Source organism: Vulpes lagopus, chromosome 2, assembly GCF_018345385.1.
Source record: "Vulpes lagopus strain Blue_001 chromosome 2, ASM1834538v1, whole genome shotgun sequence".
NCBI lineage: Eukaryota > Metazoa > Chordata > Mammalia > Carnivora > Canidae > Vulpes > Vulpes lagopus.
The window spans coordinates 80,093,310-80,117,908 of record NC_054825.1 but is presented as its reverse complement, the minus strand read 5'-3'; the positions used below and the strand labels follow the sequence as shown (position 1 = coordinate 80,117,908).

The window sequence follows — 24,599 nt, the reverse complement described above, 5'->3', positions numbered from 1 at the left end:
GCAGAGCTTTCATGTCTCCATCTGTTAAAGTACAGCCGGGATGACTTTCCTCTCAGGGTCACTGTGAGGATAGAGGGGACATGCTTAGCAGGGTGTTCCTCTCCTCTCCATGGTCTCTTTAGGCAGGAGCCCTTTTCTGTGTCTTCTGAGCAGGAGCAGTCACACTCTGCAGCATCTGAGGCCCTGAGCAAAAGCCCACGAGGCAGTCTGTCTGGAGAGAGTAGGTAGTAAAGGGTATAAGGCAGGGGTGAGGCCAGGTGAATAAAAAGGCCCTCACTGTAGGACATCTGGCTGAAATGAGGGAAGAGCCCAGTTATGACTTTCCAGATATCCCAGGTCTGCAGAGGAGGTGCCTGAGGTCTTGGATCCTCATTTTCTCAGTGGCTACAGAAAAGTGTTCTGTCAACAAACAGCCTGTCAGGGGGCAACTGTGGGGATGCCGTGACCTGTATCACTTTTCACCCTGAAGTGTGATTGGAAACCAGCCAACCAAACAAGCAAACAAAAAGCAAAGCCTTGGCTGTTTTCAAATTTTCTCTCTTCGAAAATCCTACTCTAATCTGAAGGAGAAGCATGTTAGCCCACATTCCTTTTGCTAGCTAACTTCTCATCAGCTCAAATCACCTGGTATGTCAGGTTTTCAGTATGGCCAAAATCGTTGGCTGGATTTGGGCCACTCTCAAAGAAACACTATTGCAAGGCTTCGGTGTGATAAATGCTCTAGCATATATTCAACAGTGATCTCTACTGCAGAGGATACTGAGCCTAAACCCTTCTGGCTGGTCACTTAATATTTTGCCAAGATTGTTTACCAGGAATTAAAAGAGACTTCCGGACTTGAGAGCTGTATGGGACTTTAGAGGTGATCTAATCTAGTAATTTCCAAACTACGTTCCAGTGGAACACTAGTGGCTTCCAGCATGTTTAATGGGTATCCTTTACATGGATTCTGTGGTCAAATAAGTGGGGAAAACACTATTAGAGCTCTGCTTCTTTACTAAAGGGCGTTTCAAAGTCTTTAATACACGAACATGAACCGTGGCTCTACGGGATACGGCATGCAGCCTCTCTCACATTTATTTGACCATGAAGTCCTTTTGTTGTACAAGGTGTGTGGCCATGTCAAGAATGCCAGGCAGAGGCTACATAATTTAGTTATTAAGAGCAGGGGCTCTGGTGTTTAACTGCCTGGGTTCAATTCCTGGCTTTCCCATTTCTTGTTCTGAAGCAAATTGCTTAATTTCATTGTGCTTCAGTTCCCCCATTTGAAGTGGGAGCACTGATAATGCCTGCCTATAGAGTCATCTTAGAAACTGAGGAACAAGGCTGAGAACAATGCCTGGCACATCCTCGACTATTATCATCCCAACATAGTATAGCTAAAAACTAGCATCAATACCCCCATTCCAGAGATGAGAAAAGTGAGTCCCCAGTAGTTCATGCATGCATGATAATTCTATCCCCAGAAATGAAGATGACCATGATGCAGCTCCTGCTCCAGAAGAACACACAAGCCAGTGACTAGTAAATGACTCAGGTAACACCTTGTAGTAGTGAATCCAGCAACTCAGGCCTCCTGACTTCTGTTCTGAAAGAGAATGGTCTGTATAGCCTGCATTGGTAAGCAAGGGTAGTGAACATAGAGTATGGCTAATAGACTTCTCTTTTTAAATTGGGTATGAGGGCAAATGTTTTAAATTCTTTGTTAGCGTGATCCAGAAAGAGTAATCAAGCTCTTTTGGGAGAAAGCATCCTCTAAGTGCAACCTAGGAAGGAATGTAGGAGGTAGTATGAAATGGCCCATGTAGGAGTCCCCAGATATGGCTGGGTTAGTGTTCTTCTAGCCACCACATCACTGATGGTCTTCCCTGTTTTTGTCTAGGCATCTCCTCTGAGGGCTTGTCCCGGGATTGTTTCAATGAGCAGACAGCAACCAGAGACCTTCCCAGCAGGGATGGAAGTGCATGGTTCCTGGGCTATAGAGCAGGGCCAGCCTGTCCATTTCTGCTCCACGAGGAGAGAGAGAAGCCAAACAAAAGTGAATTGTACTTGGATCTCCATGTAAGTAGAAATCTTTATGCTTGAGCTATGATTCTTGGCAGTCAACAGAGATGCACTTAATGTAAACTGTGTTCGTTAAACTGCTGAAGCTGCATTTTGTGTGTGGGTCATTGTCTAAAAATCAGTCGGTTGCAGAATACAGATGCACCTCCATGGCCTGAAATTTGTGTGCTAGAATGTGACTGTATCTACAATTTACCTAAATGTTTTCAGAGTGCTTTCCCCACATCCGTTTTACTGCCTAAACCTCATTGTGAGAGGACGTTTGCTGCTTCTCACCTCTTAATATCATTTTTCTAAAAATTTGAGAACATACGTTTGAGAACATCCTCCAGAGCAATCTTTTTTTTTTTTTAAAAGACTTTATTTATTGATGAAAGGCAGAGAGAAAAGCAGGCTCCTATGCAAGGAGCCCGATGTGGGATTTGATCCTGGGACTCCAGGATCACACCCTGAGCCAAAGGCAGACACTGAACAGCTGAGCCACCCAGACATCCCATCGCCAGAACAATCTAAATAGCCTATCTTTCTCACACATTCCTAAACCTGTCTTTCTCTCCAGGGGCTCAAATAACAGGTGAACAGGTGGGTGGGACATCTGCAAATACAAGATGACTCAGCCCTCTCCCTTCTCATTCATCCCTGTATTGACATAGAACCATCAGCTACACTAGACAAAACAGTAGGCTGGGTTTTAGCTGCTTCTGCATTGTAGATGGCCTGATAGATTGTCATTGTCACCACCCCATCTCTCAGTTTCTTTTCAGAGATGAGGATGAGCGTTAGGTATCCAAGAAGGATTTTCTATTTCTTTCTTTTCTTTCTTTTCTTTCTTTCTTTCTTTCTCCATTAACTTTAAAGCCCATTGGCAATCTTATGTCCTTGATTCCTTTTGATACCTTCCAACTCATTACTTTCAGGCCCAGAAGTATGTGTTTGATAAACGTGGGTTAGATCTGTAATGTTCGTTCATGTGACTGGATATTTTCTCAAACAACCCAAGGGCAGAGGAACTTTGGCCCTTTTCATAACCATATTAGCATTGTTATTTTAGAAAAGCATGAAACATCCCAGGTATTGTAAAAGGAGGTTTGGAATGAAGCTGAAAGATGAAAATCTACAGCCCTTTGTGAAGTGAAATGGAAATTTGTAATATTTTTGGTTTTGGCCTTCTACCTCCAAAGTTAGGTCATGCATCTCAAGATGTGGTCAATGAAAGAAGTGTAACAGTGACATCTATTGGTCAGATTACTTTAAGCTGTGTTTGCTGCAATCGGAGGCTTGGGGTCTGAAAGTGCTGAAGTGGATTTTGGGTTTTGTTTTTTTTTTTTTTTTAAAGCTTTTATTTATTTATATAATCTCTTCACCTAGTGTGGGGCTGGAATTCATGACCCTGAGACCAAGAGTCAGATGCTCCTCTGACTGAGCCAGCCAGGTGCCCCTGAAATGGATTTTGAAAGACTGCTTTCTTTTACTTCTGTATTTTAAAAAAATTACGTTTATGTGCTTTTTTTTTTTTTTAACACATTGACTAAACTATGTATTTCTGGTTTCCTTCTCCCCTGTGAATGAAATTATTTCTTATGTTTTCTTATTTCAGTTATAAAAATCATACGCAGTCCTTTTAGAAATTTGAAATATGTAATAAAATTGAAAGAAAAGAAATAACTTTCAGCAGCCAAGGACAACTGTGAATATTTGATACATTTTCTTTGTCAAGAAAGAAAGAATAATAATTTATTATTATATATATTTTTTGGAAAAGATTTTCCAAAATATTTTGGAAATATAATATATTCCAATAATTTTTTGGAATATGTTCCAGTAATTTTTTGGAAAATTATTGGAATTTTTTGGAAAATTTTTTGGAAAAAGGTATTTTCCACTATGTCTGACTTATTTTAAATGAGGACTTGTTTTAACATAAAAGCATAGGTTTTATATGTTTCCTCCTTTTTTTTTTTTCCTTTACCAGTTATTCTTACATTGCTTGCCCATATTGTTACATATTCTTTCTAGGTGTGTTTTAAATGAATGTGTAATATTCTATGACATTGCATCTCAGAAATATTTTAAATCATTCCTCATTATTTGATGTTGACATTGTTTTCAATTTTGGCATAGTCCACAATTTGGAAATAAATAGCACTACCAAACATATAATTTTTCCTATACTCCTCTTCCTCCCCCAATATTTTGGACTATTTCCTTAAGATAAACTTGGGATTATTAACTATGAATATATTTAGGCTTTTGATACGTATCACTGCATTAAAAAGGTCTATTTCCTGAACCAGACTTTAATGGTTTATATATTTATATATTTATAATATTTGTGTATTATATGTGTTATATGGGGTGTGTAAATTATATTTATAAAATAATCACAAATATATTATAAAATATATAAATATTTATATTTCTTAGTTTTCCATTAGTTATACTTTTTAAAATTGGCATAGTTTCTTTATTTTTTTTTAAGATTTTATTTATTGATTCATGAGAGACACAGAGAGGCAGAGACACAGGCCGAAGGAGAACCAGGCTCCCTGCAGAGAGCCCGATAGGACTTGATCCCAGGACCCCAGGATCATGACCTTAGTGAAAGGCAGACATTCAACTACTGAGCCATCCAGGCATCCCTGGGATAGTTTCCTTAGATTATTTCCTACATCTGTGGTTTTTACACCTTGGGCCCTAAGGTTCCTCACCTCCAAGTCCTCTGCCCTCTTCAGACAGTACAATTTAACTCCTCTGTTTTAAATATTGATATTATAAGCATGATGTCCATTTGAAAGGCTTCTACTCATTTAGTAAAAGTTTTGATCACCACTCCAGCTTGCAAGGAGGTTTTTCCTCTTGGGGGGGTGGGGGTCTTTGAATAGTAAAATCAGGGAGGCATGTATTGCTGTATGATATTTTGATCAGTTTTAAATGTTAGACAAGACTACCCTGTTTTCATTTTCAGTTCTGGACCTGATTTGCTGCATCAATATCAGGAAGGTACCTTCCTCACCCTTCTTCTATAGTTACCCTGCTTCTCATTAGTATGCAGGGGTGATAGCTAAAACATTTAAGAGTTGATAGGAGTTTGACACCCAGAAATTAGAATGGCCACTGGCATTAGGGCTAGGACTGCTATTAAATTATCTTATTTTGGGGGGATCCCTGAGTGGCTCAGGAGTTTAGCACCTGTCTTCAGCCCAGGGCATGACCCTGGAGTCCCAGGATCGAGTCCCACATTGGGTTCCCTGCATGGAGCCTGCTTCTCCCCTGCCTATGTCTCTGCTCTCTGTGTGTCTGTCGCTCATGAATAAATAAATAAAATCTTAAAAAAAAATTATTTAGCTATACATAAATTTTGTGGTTTTTTTAAATATATATAGAACCAGAAAGGAAATATTTTAGATGTTAGGGCCCATTAGTGTCTGTTGTAACTACTCAACTCTGATGATAAAAACAGCCATAGAGAATATATAAATGAATGAGTGAGCTTCTGCTCCAGTAAAAGTTTACAGATGCTGAAATTAGAATTTCATCTAGTTTTCACATATCAAGAAATATATATCTTTTGATCCCCCCCCCCCACACACACACACACCCGCACCATGTAAAATGTAAAGATCACTCTTAGTTTATGAGTCATTCAGAAACAGGCCATGGGCCAGATTTGCAGTTTGCCAACATCTGCTCTAGACCAAGAGGTGGAGATCTCCTTCACTTTCACTCTCAGCTCAACCACTGACCAGCTAGGGGACTGTGGGCACTTGTTCACTGTCAGTTTCTTTATCAAGTGTGTTTTGACAGAATGGAGAGGAACAGGAACCGATGAAACAAAATACTATAATGTTAAATTTTCTGATTATATCATGGGATATAACATTGCTCACCCGAGCAATGTTAATATATGGGGAGTGGGAATTATTTAATGAAAACCAATAGATCTTAATATTCTCAATGTGAAATCTCTGTCCCCATGTCACAACTCTGATTGCAAGACCAAAATTTATCTTCTGGCTCTATTTGAAGGCTCATGCAACTTTCTGTACTTCTAGCGCTATCCTTCCCTCCTCGAGGTATCTTGACCTATAATATTGTATAAGTTTCAAGTGTACAGCCTAATGATTTGATGTGGGAATATATTATGAAATGATTACCACAACAAATTTAGTTAACATCTATCCCCTCACAAAATTACGCATATTTTTTCTTGTGAGGAAAACTTTAAGATCTACTCTCCTTGCAACTTTTAAATATGCAACACAATATGGTTAACTCTAGTCACCATGCTGTATGTTATCACCAGAATTTATCAGTCTTATAACTGAAAGCTTATACCTTTTGACCACCTCACCCATTTCCTCCACCTTCACCCTTTTCCCTTGTTCCCCATTTCCTGCCTCTGGTGACCACCAATCTGTCCTCTGTTTCTGTGAGGTATTTTTTTGGGGAGAGGGGGGTTCCACATGTATGTGAGAACAGTAGGCATTTGTCTTTATCTTATCTCATTTAGCACAACACCCTCTAGATCCATCCATATTGGCATGCACCATATTCATTTTTAGGTAATGAATAGTGAGAAGATACAGAGGTTCCATTGGGGAATGGCAGGAGGTAAGGCTGCTGTAGGGTAGACCCTTGGCAGCCCCAGGGCACCGTCTCTTTTCCAACCCGTGTGTATTTCAGTGTTTAAGCAACCAGTGCCACTTGTTAGGGTTAGCATCAGTCAGCTGAATGTCAGCCAGGCTGCTGTGTGGAAAGCTGTTGGAGTGATTGTCTTCTAGTCCTACTCAAATACTGTGGGCCAATCTGGTTGATCTATAAAACTCCTGAAAGACTATAAACTCTATGCACAGTCAGTTCCACATCTAGGTTGGAAGGTTGCTAAATATTGCATAGGACATACTTACAGTGAAAAATAAATATTTGTTGTCTGAAATGCAAATTTAATTGGTTGTCCTTTATTTTATTTACTAAATCTCACAGACATAGGTATCAATTTTGGGCACAGTGTCCAAATGCACCAAATGTGTGAATTGTCCTGGGGTAGCATCTCTATATAAGAACCCTTGGTCACCCCAGAGTGCACATGTAGAATATGAACATTACAAAGTGAGCTTCAAAGAGCAGTATCTTAAATCCACCCAAATAGGAGCTATCATTAGCCACATTCCTCAGTTTCTGGTACACCTCAAATGAGATGTGTCAAAGGCAACTGACTTTGGACAGACTAGAGAGCAAGTACGGCTTCACTCTTACAAGTGCCATCTCTTGAAAATTCCATCTGAGAGGAATTTTCCCTGTGGGGTATGGTTTATAAGATGTCTGTAAACACAGGACAAGGCTGGGGTAGAAAAGACACTAAAAGAAGTGTGGTGGGATGCCTGGGTAGCTCAGAGATTGAGCGTCTGCCTTTGGCTCAGGGCATGATCCCTGTTCAGGGATTGAGTCCCACATCGGGATCCCTGTGGGGAGTCTGCTTCTCCCTCTGCCTGTGTCTGCCTCTCTCTGTGTCTCTCATGAATAAATAAGTAAAATATAAAAAAATAATAAAATAAAAAATAAAAGAAGTGTGGCCTGAGATTGAAAAAAAGCTGTGAAAAGCAAGAAAAGGTAAGCAGTCATCCGGGTTGTATATTGGCTGCATGAATTCTGAGAGTCCGCTTTTGCACACCGGCTTTGAAAACACAAAAACTTAACTCTTGGTGATTTTAGACTTCAGTGATCATCTCAATCACCTTCTCACCAGTGTGGCCATGAATTCTCGCTCCTAAATTGGGGTCACCGGCTGGGGAGGATACAATATCAGCTCCCAAGTAATTGCATCTCAAGAATGGAAGGATATAATTACCAAGGCCACACCCCACCTTAAGTGTTTAAACAAGTAACAGACACTTTCCTGTACTGATCACCTCTTAAATGCCTGGCACCAATTCCTTTCAGGTATTATTATACCTATCATGCAATAAGAAGAAAGGTTCAGCCAAGTCAAGGGGAAGGATTTGAACCCATGTCTGTAAGCCTAAACCTAACAGCTTAAATGTTAAGCTCCTCTACTTCTCCACTACTTTGGCTGTTTGTTTGTTGTTTTGTTTTCAACTTAAGAAACAAAGAAAGTCATTTAATGGATATAAATTAGCTCCCATAACCAGTGAGGAGTGAGAACCAGGCTCAGAATTAGATAACTAGAACTGAAGTCAAAATCACCCCACAGAACTCAGTCTACTGAAGATTTTGCAGCTGCTAATGTAGCAGACTGGATGCCTTGGCCTTGAAGACGTTGGTCTCTAAAATTAAAGGGGAAGTACTGACAAGAACATGAGATGATGTCCTTCCTTCCACTCACTCAAAATAGCAAACTGCAGAGCATTATTTAGGTTCAACAACAAAGAATGCAGGGTGCCTTTGCAGTCCATGGAGAAGGCCACGTCCTGGTCTTGTTTTCTTGGAAGCCAGTGAGAGCCACTCCAAGCTAGAGGCCCCAGATGGACTTGCCCAAATCAGTAACATATCCATGACAATGGGCCTGTATTTGCTGGTGAAGTGAATTCAGAAAACCAGAGTCATTTGTTTCCTGAAGAAGCATGTTTATTTGTATCTGTGAGTACATATGTGCAAGTGTATGTGTGTGTGAAAGAGAGAAAGAGCAAGAAAGACAAAGAAAGGGCAAGACAGAGAACATGTGCCTATTGGCTATGGGATAAATGATCAAGAAATGATCCAGGTAAAGAGAAGAGGTAAAAAGTGATGAATTTTGGATTGAACTGGAAAATCACTTTTTTTTCCTTACAAACACTATCACTTTAAATCATGACAAAGCAGCTGAAAAGGGGTTATCTGATTTTACTCCTAAGCCCTGTGAAATTTAACCAGTTTATCTCTCAAATTAGTTCTAATTTTGAAATTGGTGTGGAAGGTTATTGTATTTAAATAGAAATCTTCATTTATGCCCATCATCAAGTTCAGTTCTTTCTTTTTTTTTTTTTTAAGATTTTATTTATTTATTCATGAGAGACACAGAGAGAGAGGCAGAGACACAGGCAGAGGGAGAAGCAGGCTGCATGCAGGGAGTCTGAGGTGAGACTCCATCCCAGGACTCCAGGATCATGTCCTGGGCCGAAGGCAGACGCTAAACCACTGAGCGACTCAGGGATCCCCAAGTTCAGTTCCTAAGCCATTTTCCACACTTCCCTTAACATCCACCTGTCCTCTGTACGTACTGCAGGATAATGATACATCTAGTGATGACTCGTATTTCTTTATAAAATGAAAAGAACTTGGCTTACCCATTGAGCCAGGTTAATGTTTAATGGAACTGTGAAATTCACTTTTCTTTGATCTTGATAACACTTACTGTCCTTATTTCCTCTTTGTCTATTCCTATAGACACCATAATAGCTATGCATATAAAATTTGGACTCTTGAGAGTGTACAGAGAAAACTTCGCATTATGCTTTTTTTTTTAAGATTTTATTTATTTATTTGAGACAGAGAGTATAAGCAGGGGGTGGGGGGTGCAGAGGGAGAAGCAGGTTCCCACAGAGATGGAACCTGAGCAAGGATGAGGGGCTCCATTCCAGGATCCCAAGATCATGACCTGAGCCACAGGCAGACGCTTAACCTACTGAGCCACCCAGGCCCATGTATTATGCTTTTATAACCTGGGAGAACATAGAACAGAACTGAATTTTATAAAAATAGTGAGAAATTTGCCTAGGAGTTTTATTTTAAATACCTTGGTATATTGCTGCTGAAGTATTTTGGGGTGATTTGGTGTCCCTAAAATTCAGATACTTGCTTTTTTGCCCCATTTGAATGAGTTTCACTTTTTCAGCCTGCTTTTTCTGTCTTAAAAACTGCAGCTCTGTATGTACTCATTGGACCGAGTGTTGTGTCACATGGTCTCTTTAAACCTTGGTCTCGATTCTACATGTATCACCTATGTTCCATGCGTGTATTTCCGAAAAGCATTCTCCTTTTCTCTCCAGGATACACGCGGACATCTGTGGTTAAAATGACAATCCCACATGACCTATTCAGAATTTTAAAGACAGTCATCTTTGACTAGAGAATGTCTAGGGCACTCTTATGTTAACATGAGGTTCCAGTGGAATGGCCTAGTTATTTTTCTCTTGCCTTTTGATTTTTATAGACGTTAATGAAGCCATCTTGATTTATTATTATCATTATTTCTGAATTGCTTTAAGAATTGCAGCTACTCCATAAATGCCCTGTGTCATGAACTCCCCTCTCCACCTATAGAAAGTAAATGACCTTGGTTAAAACATTCCTTCAGAATATTTCGTGGTACTTTTTAAAGTGTTGACAGTGGCAGTAGCGCTATGTATACTTTTGTTTAAATCCCAAATCAAAATGATATACAAAGGGGAGGCAACAGTGAATATATTTCAAAACTATGGAAATGTGATTCTCTCACCCACTGACCCCTGCAACTAACCGCACTCCACAATGATAGCTACTATTTAATGAGTGTCTTTGGTGATCAAGGAAGCATCGGTTAGGAATATTAGCATATTTAATTCTTAGAACAGTCTATGAGTTAAATGTTATTTTTCCCATTTTATAATTGTAAGTTAAGGAACTTGCCTACTTGACACAACTCATATGCGACCAAAAGGTAATATTTCATATTGAACCCAAATATGTCCCATTTCAAAGCTATAGCTCTTGCCCCCTCCTCTCTGACCTCTCTTTAACTGTGTTCAAGAATAGGATCATAGCTATGACAGTGCCTACCTTTCTTCTTTGTAATTTTAGTGCATTTACATTTGTTTCTTTTTTTTTTTTTTACATTTGTTTCTGTATTTTTCTCTTAACATGACTAAATTGTATTAATTTAAAAGAATAACTACTGGTCAAATCAGGGCTCATAATCTTTGTTTCCTTTCTGTCCTCAGCAAATTCAGTGGCAGCATGTGTCAACAGACTCTTGAGAAAAGGATTTTCTTGAGAAAATCCTAATTCATGGATTTTTATTTTATGTTTTGAAATAATTGAGTTGGCTTAAAACTCATCTTGGAGGGGCACCTGAATGGCTCAGTTGTTAAGCATTGAACTCTTTTCAGCTCCGGCTCCGGTCAGGCTTTCTGGGTCTTGAGATCCAGCCCTAGGTAGAGCTATACACTCAGCAGGGAGCCTGCTTGGGATTCTCTCCTTCTTCACCTCCCCTAAATCACATGCAGACGTGTGTTCTCTCTCTCTCTCTCTCTCTCTCTCTCTCTTTTTTTTAACCTTTTTTTTTTTAATATATTTTTTTTTATTATTTATTTATGATAGTCACAGAGAGAGAGAGAGAGAGAGGCAGAGACACAGGCAGAAGGAGAAGCAGGCTCCATGCACCGGGAGCCCGATGTGGGATTCGATCCCGGGTCTCCAGGATCGCGCCCTGGGCCAAAGGCAGGCGCCAAACCGCTGCGCCACCCAGGGATCCCTCTCTCTCTCTTTTTAATGATAGGCACACAGTGAGAGAGAGAGAGAGAGGCAGAGACATAGGCAGAGGGAGAAGCAGGCTCCATGCACCGGGAGCCCGACATGGGATTCGATCCCGGGACTCCAGGATTGCGCCCTGGGCCAAAGGCAGGCACTAGAACCGCTGCGCCACCCAGGGATCCTCTCTCTCTCTCTCTCTCTCTCTCTCTCTCTCTCTCTCTCTCTCTCTCTCTGTCTCTTAAATAAATAAATCTTTAAAAAATCATTTTGGAGCACAGGAAAAGTAATAAAGAACGTCCTACAGTGGCATCTGGGAGAATTTTAAAGTCATTTACTCCCTTTAGGTGATACAGATGGACAAAACAATCTGGAGAGTCTTGGCCCTGAAACACCCAAAGGGATCCCTTGAAAGAGTTTCCTTTGATGCTCTATTCACTCTTGGCATGGGTAGGTGTTATATATATTAGGTCTTTTTTTTTTTTAAGATTTTTTTATTTATTCATAGAGACACAGAGAGAGAGAGAGGCAGAGGCACAGGCAGAGAGAGAAGCAGGCTCCATGCAGGGAGCCCGACGTGGGACTCGATCCACGGTCTCCAGGATCACGCCCTAGGCTGCAGGCAGTGCTAAACCGCTGTGCCACTGGGGCTGCCCATATTAGGTCTTTCTATAGCAAACGATCCTGTTCAAACCAATTGCCTACTCTGCCCAAGTGTGTATGTAGAAGGAATTGGGAGGGGCGGCTTCCTGCTTGGGCTGTCAGCTTCTCTGTAAATACTTGTTTTATATTCACAAGGTTAAAAAAAATCTCTTAAATGTTGATTGATTGCTTTAAGAAGGTTGTTGCTTTACTATGAAAATATAGGGATCCCTGGGTGGCGCAACGGTTTAGCGCCTGCCTTTGGCCCAGGGTGCAATCCTGGAGACCCGGGATCGAATCCCAAGTCAGGCTCTGGGTGCATGGAGCCTGCTTCTCCCTCTGCCTGTGTCTCTGCCTCTCTCTCTCTCTCTGTGACTATCATAAATAAATTTTTTAAAAATTAAAAAAAAAGAAAATATATCATGCCCATGTAGTACCTACTATATGCCAGACATTGATGAGAGTGCCAAATATATTAGTTCACTTAATGTTCCTAATCCAGGTGAGGAAGCTGAGGCATAGGTTGCTCCCAAGGTCAAGTTTCTGGAAGGAGCAGAGTAGGATGTGAGCCCAAGACCCAAGGCCAGGATCTTAACTGTGCACACTGCCCTGGCTCCTGCTCATTGAAAGATCACATAGAAGATGAAATCTCTTATTTGCTTCCATCCTCACAAGTCTGCCCTTATCTCTCTGTTAGACTCTCAGAGTCTTCTAGTCTGTTACTAACATTTGACTCATTTCCCCTCAAGATTTAATACTGCTCAATGGAACCAGGCTTAGCAACATGTTACGCTAAGACCGCTCAGTAGAAAAAAACCTTCATCCCTGAGACCTGCCCTTGTAATGGGGGAGTCTGTTGTTTATTTGTTTATTAAAGATTTTATTTATTTATTCATGAGAGACACACAGAGAGAGAGGCAGAGACACAGGCAGAGGGAGAAGCAGGATCCTTACAGGAAGTCTGATGTAGGACTCAATTCCAGGACTCCGGGATCATGCCCTGAGTCAAAGACAGATGCTCAACCACTGAGCCACCCAGGTACCCCACCTTTTTAAAAAAAAAAATTAGTTAAAAGCAGTTGCCAGCTTCTCATAGGCTGACCTAGAGGGGCTGTTGTGGGTGTTGTGTTAGTGGGCAGAGGGAAGCTGTACCAAGAAGGCAGGGAAGATGTCACAAAGCTGATATAGAGAAGTTTAAGGTCGTCTCTGGCTTTGTCTTTTATTTGGCCTTATGGTTCCATTTTGAAAATGTGGAAAACCTAAGGAGGATGCTTCTCAGGAAGAAGCTAAGCTCACAGGCCAGGGGCAGTAGGAAGATGGCAGGTGCACAGGAGTTAGGATACCTGTTTCCCATCTTGTTGCTGCAACTGAGAAGTATGAACTGGTACCAATTCTTTAGCTTCTCTTGACTTCAAGTGGCTTCATCTTTAAAACAAGAATGTTGAAATAGTTGATTTCTAATATTTCTGAAATCCCATTCAGCTTCCCAGCAATTTGATTCTACATACATTCTTTCAGAATCCTAAACTCCTTTCAAAGGATGTTGTTTATTTAACAAGTGTCTTTTTTTTGAGTGCTGTGATGTCATAATTTCCTCAGATCTCACCATTCATATCACACTTCATTTACTAAAACACCCTTCCTAAACCCAAAAACCTATCTCCATTCATTATCCCACTCACATCTTTATCCATTGCTTACTTACTTACTCTCCCCAGTCCACTGGTCTAAATTTCTCTTCCACAGAAATTGTTTCTACATTCTTATTCTTAGTAATTTTAACTCCTTTCTACTTTTCTCAAGCAATCCTCACATGAAGCTAGTTGAACCACTTTAGAAGCTGGAAGCAATTAGTCATTAAAAGCAGACCCAGAACTTGAAATAAGTTGGGTAAGAGAAACAGGAGGAGAATCATGTAGCCTAACACCATGAAATTAATCTCACTTGCCTCACTTTTCCCTTGCCTTTCTGAGGTCTTATGAGAATGTGGGGGGAAGGAGGAATTATCTAAACTGAATGATGTGGGGGAGGGCTTCGAAGAGTAGAGGTTAGGAGGACTTTAGGAGATTTTTTCTTTTAGGCAATGTCCAATTTCTGCAAATTGACTTTAAAAATGCTTTTTAATGCTCATTCCTTTTTATGAGATGCAAGAAGCTGGGTACTACTGACTGCCCTCCGGTGATGTGCCTTTTTTGTTGCACTCTTTTAGGCTTATTTCACCAGGTATCAGTTTGTTAGACTAATTTTCTTATCATGAGGTATAGTTGCCCTCTGCCTCAGTCTAAGAGGATGGTGAGATGGGAGAAACATGGAGAATTCACTACAAGTAAATTCTATACTCAAATATGTGTTCACTTTTCAAGTAGCTGGGTATCACTTTTTTTTTTTTTTTGAGATTTTATTTATTTGTTTGAGAGAGAGAGCAAGAGGGCCAGAGTACACAAAAGTGAGCAGCGGAGGGGTTGGGGGGGCAAGGTGAGGGAGAAGCAGATTCCCCACTCAGCAGGGAGCCCCAATCCCAAAACACTGGGGACATGACCTGAGCTGGAGGCAGATGCTTAACTGACTGAGCCACCCAGGTGCCACTGGGTACCGATTGTTTTTATTTATTTTATTTTTTTTTAATGATAAATTTATTGGGATCCCTGGGTGGTGCGGCGGTTTAGCACCTGCCTTTGGCCCAGGGCATGATCCTGGAGACCCGGGATCGAATCCCACGTCGGGCTCCTGGTGCATGGAGCCTGCTTCTCCCTCTGCCTATGTCTCTGCCTCTCTCTCTCTCTCTCTCTCTCTCTCTCTGTGACTATCATAAATAAATAAAAAATTAAAAAATAATAATAATAAACTTATTTTTTATTGGTGTTCAATTTGCCAACATACAGAATAACACCCAGTGCTCATCCCGTCAAGTGCCCCCCTCAGTGCCCATCACCCATTCACCCGGACCCCCCGCCCTCCTCCCCTTCCACACGCCTAGTTCGTTCCCAGAGTTAGGAGTCTTTATGTTCTGTCTCCCTTTCTGATATTTCCTACCCATTTCTTCTCCCTTCCCTTCTATTCCCTTTCACTATTATTTATATTCCCCAAATGAATGAGAACATACACTGTTAGTCCTTCTCCGATTGACTTACTTCACTCAGCATAATACCCTCCAGTTCCATCCACGTCGAAGCAAATGGTGGGTATTTGTCATTTCTAATGGCTGAGGAATATTCCATTGTATACATAAACCACAGCTTCTTTATCCATCATCTTTTGATGGACACCGAGGCTCCTTCCACAGTTTGGCTATTGTGGACATTGCTGCTAGAAACATCGGGGTGCAGGTGTCCCGGCGTTTCATTGCATCTGAATCTTTGGGGTAAATCCCCAACAGTGCAATTGCTGGGTCGTAGGGCAGGTCTATTTTTAACTCTTTGAGGAACCTCCACACAGTTTTCCAGAGTGGCTGCACCAGTTCACATTCCCACCAACAGTGCAAGAGGGTTCCCTTTTCTCCACATCCTCTCCAACATTTGTAGTTTCCTGCCTTGTTAATTTTCCCCGTTCTCACTGGTGTGAGGTGGTATCTCATTGTGGTTTTGATTTGTATTTCCCTGATGGCAAGTGATGCAGAGCATTTCCTCGTGTGCTTGTTGGCCATGTCTATGTCTTCCTCTGTGAGATTCCTGTTCATGTCTTTTGCCCATTTCATGATTGGATTGTTTGTTTCTTTGCTGTTGAGTTTAATAAGTTCTTTATAGATCTTGGAAACTAGCCCTTTATCTGATACGTCATTTGCAAATCTCTTCTCCCATTCTGTAGGCTGTCTTTGAGTTTTGGTGACTGTATCCTTTGCTGTGCAAAAGCTTCTTATCTTGATGAAGTCCCAATAGTTCATTTTTGCTTTTGTTTCTTTTGCCTTTGTGGATGTATCTTGCAAGAAGTTACTGTGGCCGAGTTCAAAAAGGGTGTTGCCTGTGTTCTCCTCTAGGATTTTGAATCTTGTCTCACATTTAGATCTTTCATCCATTTTGAGTTTATCTTTGTGTCTGGTGCAAGGCAGTGGTCTAGTTTCATTCTTCTGCATGCGGATGTCCAATTTTCCCAGCACCCTTTATTGAAGAGACTGTCTTTCTTCCAGTGGATAGTCTTTCCTCCTTTATCGAATATTAGTTGACCATAAAGTTCAGGGTCCACTTCTGGATTGTCTATTCTGTTCCATTGATCTATGTGTCTGTTTTTGTGCCAGTACCACACTGTCTTGATGACCACAGCTTTGTAGTACAACCTGAAATCTGGCATTGTGATGCCCCCAGCTATGGTTTTCTTTTTAAAAATTCCCCTGGCTATTCGGGGTCTTTTCTGATTCCACACAAATCTTAAAATAATTTGTTCTAACTCTCTGAAGAAAGTCCATGGTACTTTGATAGGGATTGCATTAAACGTGTACATTGCCCTGGGTAACAGTGACATTTTCACAATATTAATTCTGCCAATCCATGAGCATGGAATATTTTTCCATCTCTTTGTGTCTTCCTCAATTTCTTTCAGAAGTGTTCTGTACTTTTTAGGGTATAGATTCTTTAGCTCTTTGGTTAGGTTTATTCCTAGGTATCTTATGATTTTGGGCGCAATTGTAAATGGGATTGACTCCTTAGTTTCTCTTTCTTCAGTCTCATTGTTAGTGTATAGAAATGCCACTGACTTCTGGGCATTGATTTTGTATCCTGCCACACTGCCAAATTGCTGTATGAGTTCTAGCAATCTTGGGGTGGAGGCTTTTGGGTTCTATGTAGAGTATCATGTCATCGGCGAAGAGGGAGAGCTTGACTTCTTCTTTGCCAATTTGAATTCCTTTAATGTCTTTTTGTTCCCTGCTTGCTGAGGCGAGGACTTCCAGTACTATGTTGAACAGCAGTGGTGAGAGTGGACATCCCTGTCTTGTTCCTGATCTTAGGGGAAAGGCTCCCAGTGCTTCCCCATTGAGAATGATATTTGCTGTGGGCTTTTCGTAGATGGCTTTTAAGATGCTGAGGAATGTTCCTTCTATCCCTACACTCTGAAGAGTTTTGATCAGGAATGGATGCTGTATTTTGTCAAATGCTTTCTCTGCATCTAATGAGAGGATCATATGGTTCTATTTTTCTCTTGCTGATATGATGAATCACATTGATTGTTTTACAAGTGTTGAACCAGCCTTGTGTCCCAGGGATAAATCCTACTGGGTCATGGTGAATAATTTTCTTAATGTGTTGTTGGATCCTATTGGCTAGTATCTTGTTGAGAATTTTTGCATCCATGTTCATCAGGGATATTGGTCTGTAATTCTCCTTTTTGTGGGGTCTTTGATTTTGGCACTAAGGTGATGCTGGCCTCATAGAACGAATTTGGAAGTACTCCATCTCTTTCTATCTTTCCAAACAGCTTTAGTAGAAGAGGTATGATTTCTTCTTTAAACGTTTGATAGAATTCCCCTGGGAAGCCATCTGGCCCTGGACTTTTGTGTCTCGGGAGGTTTTTGATGACTGCTTCAATTTCCTCCCTGGTTATTGGCCTGTTCAGGTTTTCTATTTCTTCCTGCTCCAGTTTTGGTAGTTTGTGGCTTTCCAGAAATGCGTCCATTTCTTCTAGATTGCCTAATTTATTGGCGTATAGCTGTTCATAATATGTTTTTAAAATCGTTTGTATTTCCTTGGTGTTGGTAGTGATCTCTCCTTTCTCATTCATGATTATATTAATTTGAGTCTTCTCTCTCTTCTTTTCAATAAGGCTGGCTAATGGTTTATCTATCGTATTAATTCTTTCAAAGAACCAACTCCTGGTTTTGTTGACCACAGTTCTTTTGGTCTTCTGGTCTTCTAGTCTCGATTTCATTGAGTTCTGCTCGAATCTTTATTAACTCTCTTCTTCTCCTGGGTGTAGGATCTATTTGTTGTGTTTTCTCTAGCTCCTTTATGTGTAAGGTTAGCTTTTGTATTTGAGTTCTTTCCAGTTTTTGGATGGATGCTTGTATTGCAATGTATTTCCCCCTCAGGACTGCTTTTGCTGCATCCCAAAGATTTTGAACGGTTGTATCTTCATTCTCATTAACTTCCATGAATCTTTTTAATTTTTCCTTAATTTCATGGTTGACCCTTTCATCTTTTAGCAGGATGGACCTTAACCTCCACGTGTTTGAGGTCCTTCCAAACTTCTTGTTGTGATTTAGTTCTAATTTCAAGGCATTATGGTCTGAGAATATGCAGGGGACGATCCCAATCTTTTGGTACCGGTTTTGACCCGATTTGTGACCCAGTATGTGGTCTATTCTGGAGAAAGGTCCATGTGCACTTGAGAAGAATGTGTATTCAGTTGAGTTTGGATGTAAAGTTCTGTAGATATCTGTGAAATCCATCTGGTCCAGTGTATGATTTAAAGCTCTCATTTCTTTGGAGATGTTGTGGTTAGAAGACCTATTGAGTGTAGAAAGTGCTATATTGAAGTCACCAGGTATAAGTGTATTATTATCTAAGGATGTCTTAACTTTGGTTATTAATTGATTGATATATTTGGCAGCTCCCACATTCGGGGCATATATGTATTGAGGATTGTTAAGTCCTCTTGTTGGATAGATCCTTTAAGTATGAGATAGTGTCCCTCTTCATCTCTCACTACAGTCTTCGGGGTAAATTTTAGTTTATCTGGTATAAGGATGGCTACCCCTTGCTTTCTTTTGAGGACCATTTGAATGGTAAATGGTTCTCCAACCTTTTATTTTCAGGTTGTAGGTGTCCTTCTGTCTAAAATGAGTCTCTTGTAGACAGCAAATAGATGGGTCCTGCTTTTTTATGCAGTCTGAAACCCTGCGCCTTTTGATGGGGTCATTAAGCCTGTTCACGTTCAGAGTTACTATTGACAGACATGAGTTTAGTGTCATCATGATATCTATTCAGTCCTTGTTTTTGTGGATTGTTCCACTGAACTTCTTCTTAAAGGGGAATTTTAAGAGTCCCCCTTAAAATTTCTTGCAGAGCTGGTTTGGAGGTCACATATTCTTTCAGTTCCTGCCTGTCTTGGAAGGTCTTTATCTCTCCTTCCATTTTGAATGATAGCCTTGCTGGATAAAGTATTCTTGGCTGCAGGTTCTTCTCACTTAGGACCCTGAATATATCCTGCCAGCCCTTTCTGGCCTGCTAGGTGTCTTGGAGAGGTCTGCTGTTACCCTAATACTCCTCCCCATAAAAGTCAGGGATTTCTTGTCTCTTGCTGCTTTAAGGATCGTCTCTTTATCTTTGGAATTTGCAAGCTTAACTATTAAATGTCAAGGTGTTGAATGGTTTTTATTGATTTTAAGGGGGGATCTCTCTATTTCCTGGATCTGAATGCCTGTTTCCCTTCCTAGATTAGGAAAGTTTTCAGCTATGATTAGTTCAAATACATATTCTGGATCTCTCTCCCTTTCGCTGCCCTCGGGAACCCCAATTAAATGTAGGTTTTTCTTCCTCAGGCTGTCATTTATTTCCCTTAATCTATCCTCATGGTCTTTTAATTGTCTCTTTTTTCCTCAGTTTCTCTCTTTGCCATCAACTTATCTTCTATGTCACTCACTCGTTCTTCCACCTCGTTAACCCTCGTCGTTAGGACTTCTGGTTTGGATTGCATCTCATTCAATTGACTTTTAATTTCTGCCTGATTGGATCTAAATTCTGCAGTCATGAAGTCTCTTGAGTCCTTTATGCTTTTTTCTAGAGCCACCAGTAGCTGTATAATAGTGCTTCTGAATTGGCTTTCTGACATTGAATTGTAATCCAGGTTTTGTAACTCTGTGGGAGAGAGGACTATTTCTGATTCTTTCTTTTGCGGGGAGGTTTTCCTTCTAGTCATTTTGCTCAGTGCAGAGTGGCCAAAAACAAGCTGTATTGGGAAAAGGAAAAAAAGAGAGGAGAGAAAAAAGGAAAGAAAAGAGAAAAAGAAAAAAGGAAGAAAAAAAAAGAAGAAAAAGAGAAAGAAAAAGAAAGGAAAAATAAAAGGGTGGGGGAAGCAAACAGAAATCAAAAAGCCAAAAAACAAAAACATAAAGAAAACAAACAAACAAACAGAAAAACCACGGGGGAGTATCTTCTGATTCTGTATACTTTAAGTCCCTTGACCTCCCCTGGAACTTGTCCGCCTCGCTGGTCTTCTGGGGGAGGGGCCTGCTGTGCTGATTCTCAGGTGTTAGCACTTGGGGGAGCTGCTCTGCCCCTGCCTGGTGCAGGGCTCCGTGGGGGTTGTTCACCCCGTGAGGCCCCAGGAGGAACAACCGCAGTGGCGGGGCCAGCTCTGCAGCCCTGGAGTTAGCTCCCGCAGTAGCTCCGGGGCTCTCTGTCTGCAGGGCCTGGAGGCTCCTTGGCGGGGCGCTGATCTGCTCAGCTAGGGGCAGGAGCGTCCTTGCTGTCCTGGGCCCTCCCGGCCTCTGCCTGTCCTGGGGGAGGCCGGATCCTGGGCTTTGTCCAGGCGCCCTGTGCTCCGGGGCCTGCGCTGTTCGATTCGCGCTCCTCCCCACAGCCCCCTCCCGGAGCCGCCGCCCGAGCCCCTCCGAGCTGCTCCGGGTCCCGCCGTGCGCGCTGCAGCCCTTAGGGAGCTCGGGGCATCTCCCGGGGCGCAGGTGCCTGTTAGTGTCCCCGGGAGCCCGAGGGCATCCCCGCCCTCCTGGGTCCTGCTCCAACTCCCTGCAGGCCCCTTTCCACCCTGGAAGGTTGGTGCATCTCCTGCTCCACCGGGCCGGGGTTCTCCTGTCCTGGGGACACTCGCCCCGGCTTCAGCCCGGCTCCTCGCGGGGCCCCTCCCCCTTGGAGGCCTTTTGTGTCTTTATTTCTTTTTTCCCCCGTCTTCCTACCTTGATAGAAGCGCGGACTCTCCTCACTGTAGCATTCCAGCTGTTCTCTCTTTAAATCTCAGGCCGAATTCGTAGATTTTCATGATGATTTGAATGTTATCTAGGTAATTTGTTGGGGACAGGTGACTTGGGGACCCTACTCTTCTGCCATTTTGCCCCTCCTCCTCTACGGATTGTTTTTTTTTTTTAAGATTTTTTTTTAAATTTTTTTATTTATTTATGATAGTCACAGAGAGAGAGAGAGAGAGAGGCAGAGACACAGGCAGAGGGAGAAGCAGGCTCCATGCACCGGGAGCCCGATGTGGGATTCGATCCCGGGTCTCCAGGATCGCGCCCCAGGCCAAAGGCAGGCGCCAAACTGCTGCGCCACCCAGGGATCCCTATGGATTGTTTTGAATGTATAATTACAAAGAACATCACATGGGTCAAATGCTACCTGTTTTGACTCAGTTGTCTAAGGTGAATCACTTTAATCTGGCCTCTTGCATAGGTGTAGCTACAGGGTTTACGGGTCTTGAGGTTAGACGTGTCAAGGAGCCTGAGTTTCCTGTCCCCTTGTACCTGGACTAAAAATCTGGCCTCTTGCATAGGTGTAGCTACAGCGTTTAAGGGTCTTGAGGTTAGAAGTGTCAAGGAGCCTGAGTTTCCTGTCCCCTTCTACCTGGACTAAAAATCAAATTAACAGGAGAAAATAAAATTTAATTTCATACATACAGAGAATCCACAAAGACATGGAAGTTCCAAAGGTAGGCAAAATGAGGTATATATGTTATCCTAAACTAAGGAGAAGGGGGTGGAGGTCTGGGACTTCAAAGGAAAGGAACACAATTCACAGGGCAATAGGAACAGATGTTTGGTAACTAGATGTTTGTCCTACAATACAGATGGGTCACTCCAATAAAATTTATCTCTGGTAATAACCATTCTTCTGGGGAAAATCCCCAATATGGATTCTTCTGTGTACTTAAGGGAGGGGCAAAAGCTTCTCTTGAGCCTGCAAGGCCTCTATTGCCTTCAACACAAAATAATCTTCATGCCAGAGTGGCCCATGGAGGGTGGCCTGCCTTTGACCCGTACAGAACAAAAGAGATTCAGGGGAGGTTGTAAAGGAGAAAGTCTTGGCTCTTACTGGTTTTGTGTAGTAGGTATTAATAAGTATGCATCACAGAATAAGACACTGAGATAAATGATGTCCAGGTGAAGTGATTATTTCTCCTCCTGAAAATGTTAAAGCATTAAATAGACTCATTTTTCAAGACCAATCAACTAAGATCAAATTTGTAGGCTTCTTAAAAATTCTAGGAAAGAGCACAGGCAGTAATGTCTCTGATGTTGGTCAGCATGTTTCTAGATATGTCTCCTGAGGCAAGGAAAATAAAAGCAAAAATAAGCTATTGGGACTATGTCAAAATAAAAAAATTCTGCACAGTGAAACAATCAACAAAACTAAATGACAACCTGCTGAATGGGAGAAGATATTTGCAAATGTCATATCCAATAAAGAGCTGCTATCCAAAATATATAAAGAGCCAATACGATCCAATACCCAAAAAGCAAATAATCCAATTAGAGATGGGCAGAAGACATGAACAAACATTTCTCCAAAGAAGACATCCAGCTAGCGAACAGGCACACAAAAAGATGCTCAACATCACTCATCAACAGGGAAATGCCAATCAAAACCACAGTGAGATAAAAAAAAAAAAAAAAAAAAAAAAAAAAAAAAAAAACCACAGTGAGATATCACCTCACACCTATCCAAACGGCCAAAATCAGTAACACAAGAAACAACAAGTGTTGAGGAAGATGTGGAGAAAATGAAAGCCTCTTGCACTGTTGGTGGAAATGCAAACTGGTGTAGCCATTATGGAAAACAGTGTGGAGGTTCCCCAAAAAGTTAAAAATAGAGCTATCCTACAATCCAGAAATCGCAATACTGGGTATTCCCCCCCTCCCCACAATACAAAAACACTAAAAGGGATATATGCACCCCAATGATTATTGCAGCATTATTTACAATAGCCAAGATATGGAAGCAGCCCAAATATCCATCATAAAGAAGAAGTGCTGTGTACAACAGAATATTTTCAGCCATAGAAAAGCATAAAATCTTGCCATTTGCAACAACATGGGTAGAGCAAGAGAGCATAATGCTAGGTGAAATAAGTCTGTTAGAGAAAGACAAATACCATATGATTTCACTCACCTGGTATTTAAGAAACAAAGTAGCAAAGGAAAAAGAGACAGACAGACATATAAACTAAGAAACAGCTAACAAACTTAGCTATAAAGAACAAAGTTATGGTAACCAGAGGGAAAGTGGGTTGGAGGCTGGGTGAAATAATGGATGAGGAACTGGAGGGTATCATGCTGAGTGAAGTAAGTCAATCGGAGAAGGACAAACATTACATGGTTTCACTCATACAGAGAATATAAGAAATAGTGAAAGGGATTATAGGAGAAAGGAGGGGAACTGAGTGGGAAAAATTAGAGAGGGGGAAAACCATGAGAGACTCCTAACTGGGAAACAAAGGATTGTGGAAGGGGAGGTGGGCAGGGGATGGGGTGACTGAGTGACAGGCACTGAGGAGGGCACTTGACAGGGACGAGCACTGGGTGTAATACTATATGTTGGCAAATTGAATTTAAATGGAAAAAATCAAATAAAATAAATACATAGGTACACATAAAATGGAATGATTAAGAAAAAGTACAGGCTTCTTATTTGAACATTGCCGTCAAACACTTTTCAGTTCCTTAAATGACCAGCAATAGTCACATTTCTCATGGTCTGAGAGACAATCTTCAAAGACCTATTTGGATTACCGGGCTGCTCTTTCTTACTCATCTTCCTATTTAGACAGTCCCTGCTCGCTTTCATTCAGAACTGCGTTTTATGTCTACCTGTTGTTATTCAGACTGAGTGTGGGGTGTAAAGTACCTACAGTATAAGAATATGACGTCATCTCTTTCTTAGCTGATTTCCCCTATTAGACTCAATGTTTCATGAACTTGGAAGGCTAGGGTTTTCTTCATTTCTATATCCCCAGAGCCTCAGACATAGTTGGTGCTTAATAATGGTGGTTGTAGGAACACATCTTTTGTAATAGAGTTACGCTTCATAAATGAAGGAGAGTTGAATGGGGGAGGGCCTCTTACTGCGTTTGAGTCTAGAAGATTGCATGTCTTGTCTGGGACAAGTACACAAGCCAGCTCAGAAACTTATCTGGAAATCAATAATTAGTTAGGTCTGAGAAAACAGAGCTTTTCAGTTATAAAGGACAACACCAATTAGGTGTCACGTCTCTTCCCCACAGTCCTGTGTTGGGTGGTCTATGTAGTTCTTAAGAACCCTGATCTTATGATCTGGTGGGGGTGATTCCTTTTTTCTTCAGGCTTGAAGAAGCAGAAGTCTGATTTTTATCTATAGGCATTTCCTCTGGACAGGAAGCTGTTCTAAGGCTTAAATGGTGCCGGTGGAGTTTTGTGCCGTGGTGGCCTTTTGGTTAAGTGTGCCCTAGTTAATAATCCCAAACATCCTAGCGTCAGGTGCAGGTGTCCATTTAGACACAAGGTCCAATCAGGGATCAGGAAGTGAGGTCTTCATCTT

General features: G+C 41.4%; 1 protein-coding gene across 1 annotated transcript in view; it reads left to right on the top strand.

Annotated features, from left to right (window-relative positions):
- Positions 1–24,599, top strand: part of FMN1 (formin 1) — a 419,007-nt gene that overhangs the window by 115,504 nt on the left and 278,904 nt on the right. Inside the window, 1 exon segment of the mRNA XM_041746469.1 lies at positions 1,883–2,061. Coding sequence (XP_041602403.1) covers positions 1,883–2,061 — 179 coding nt within the window.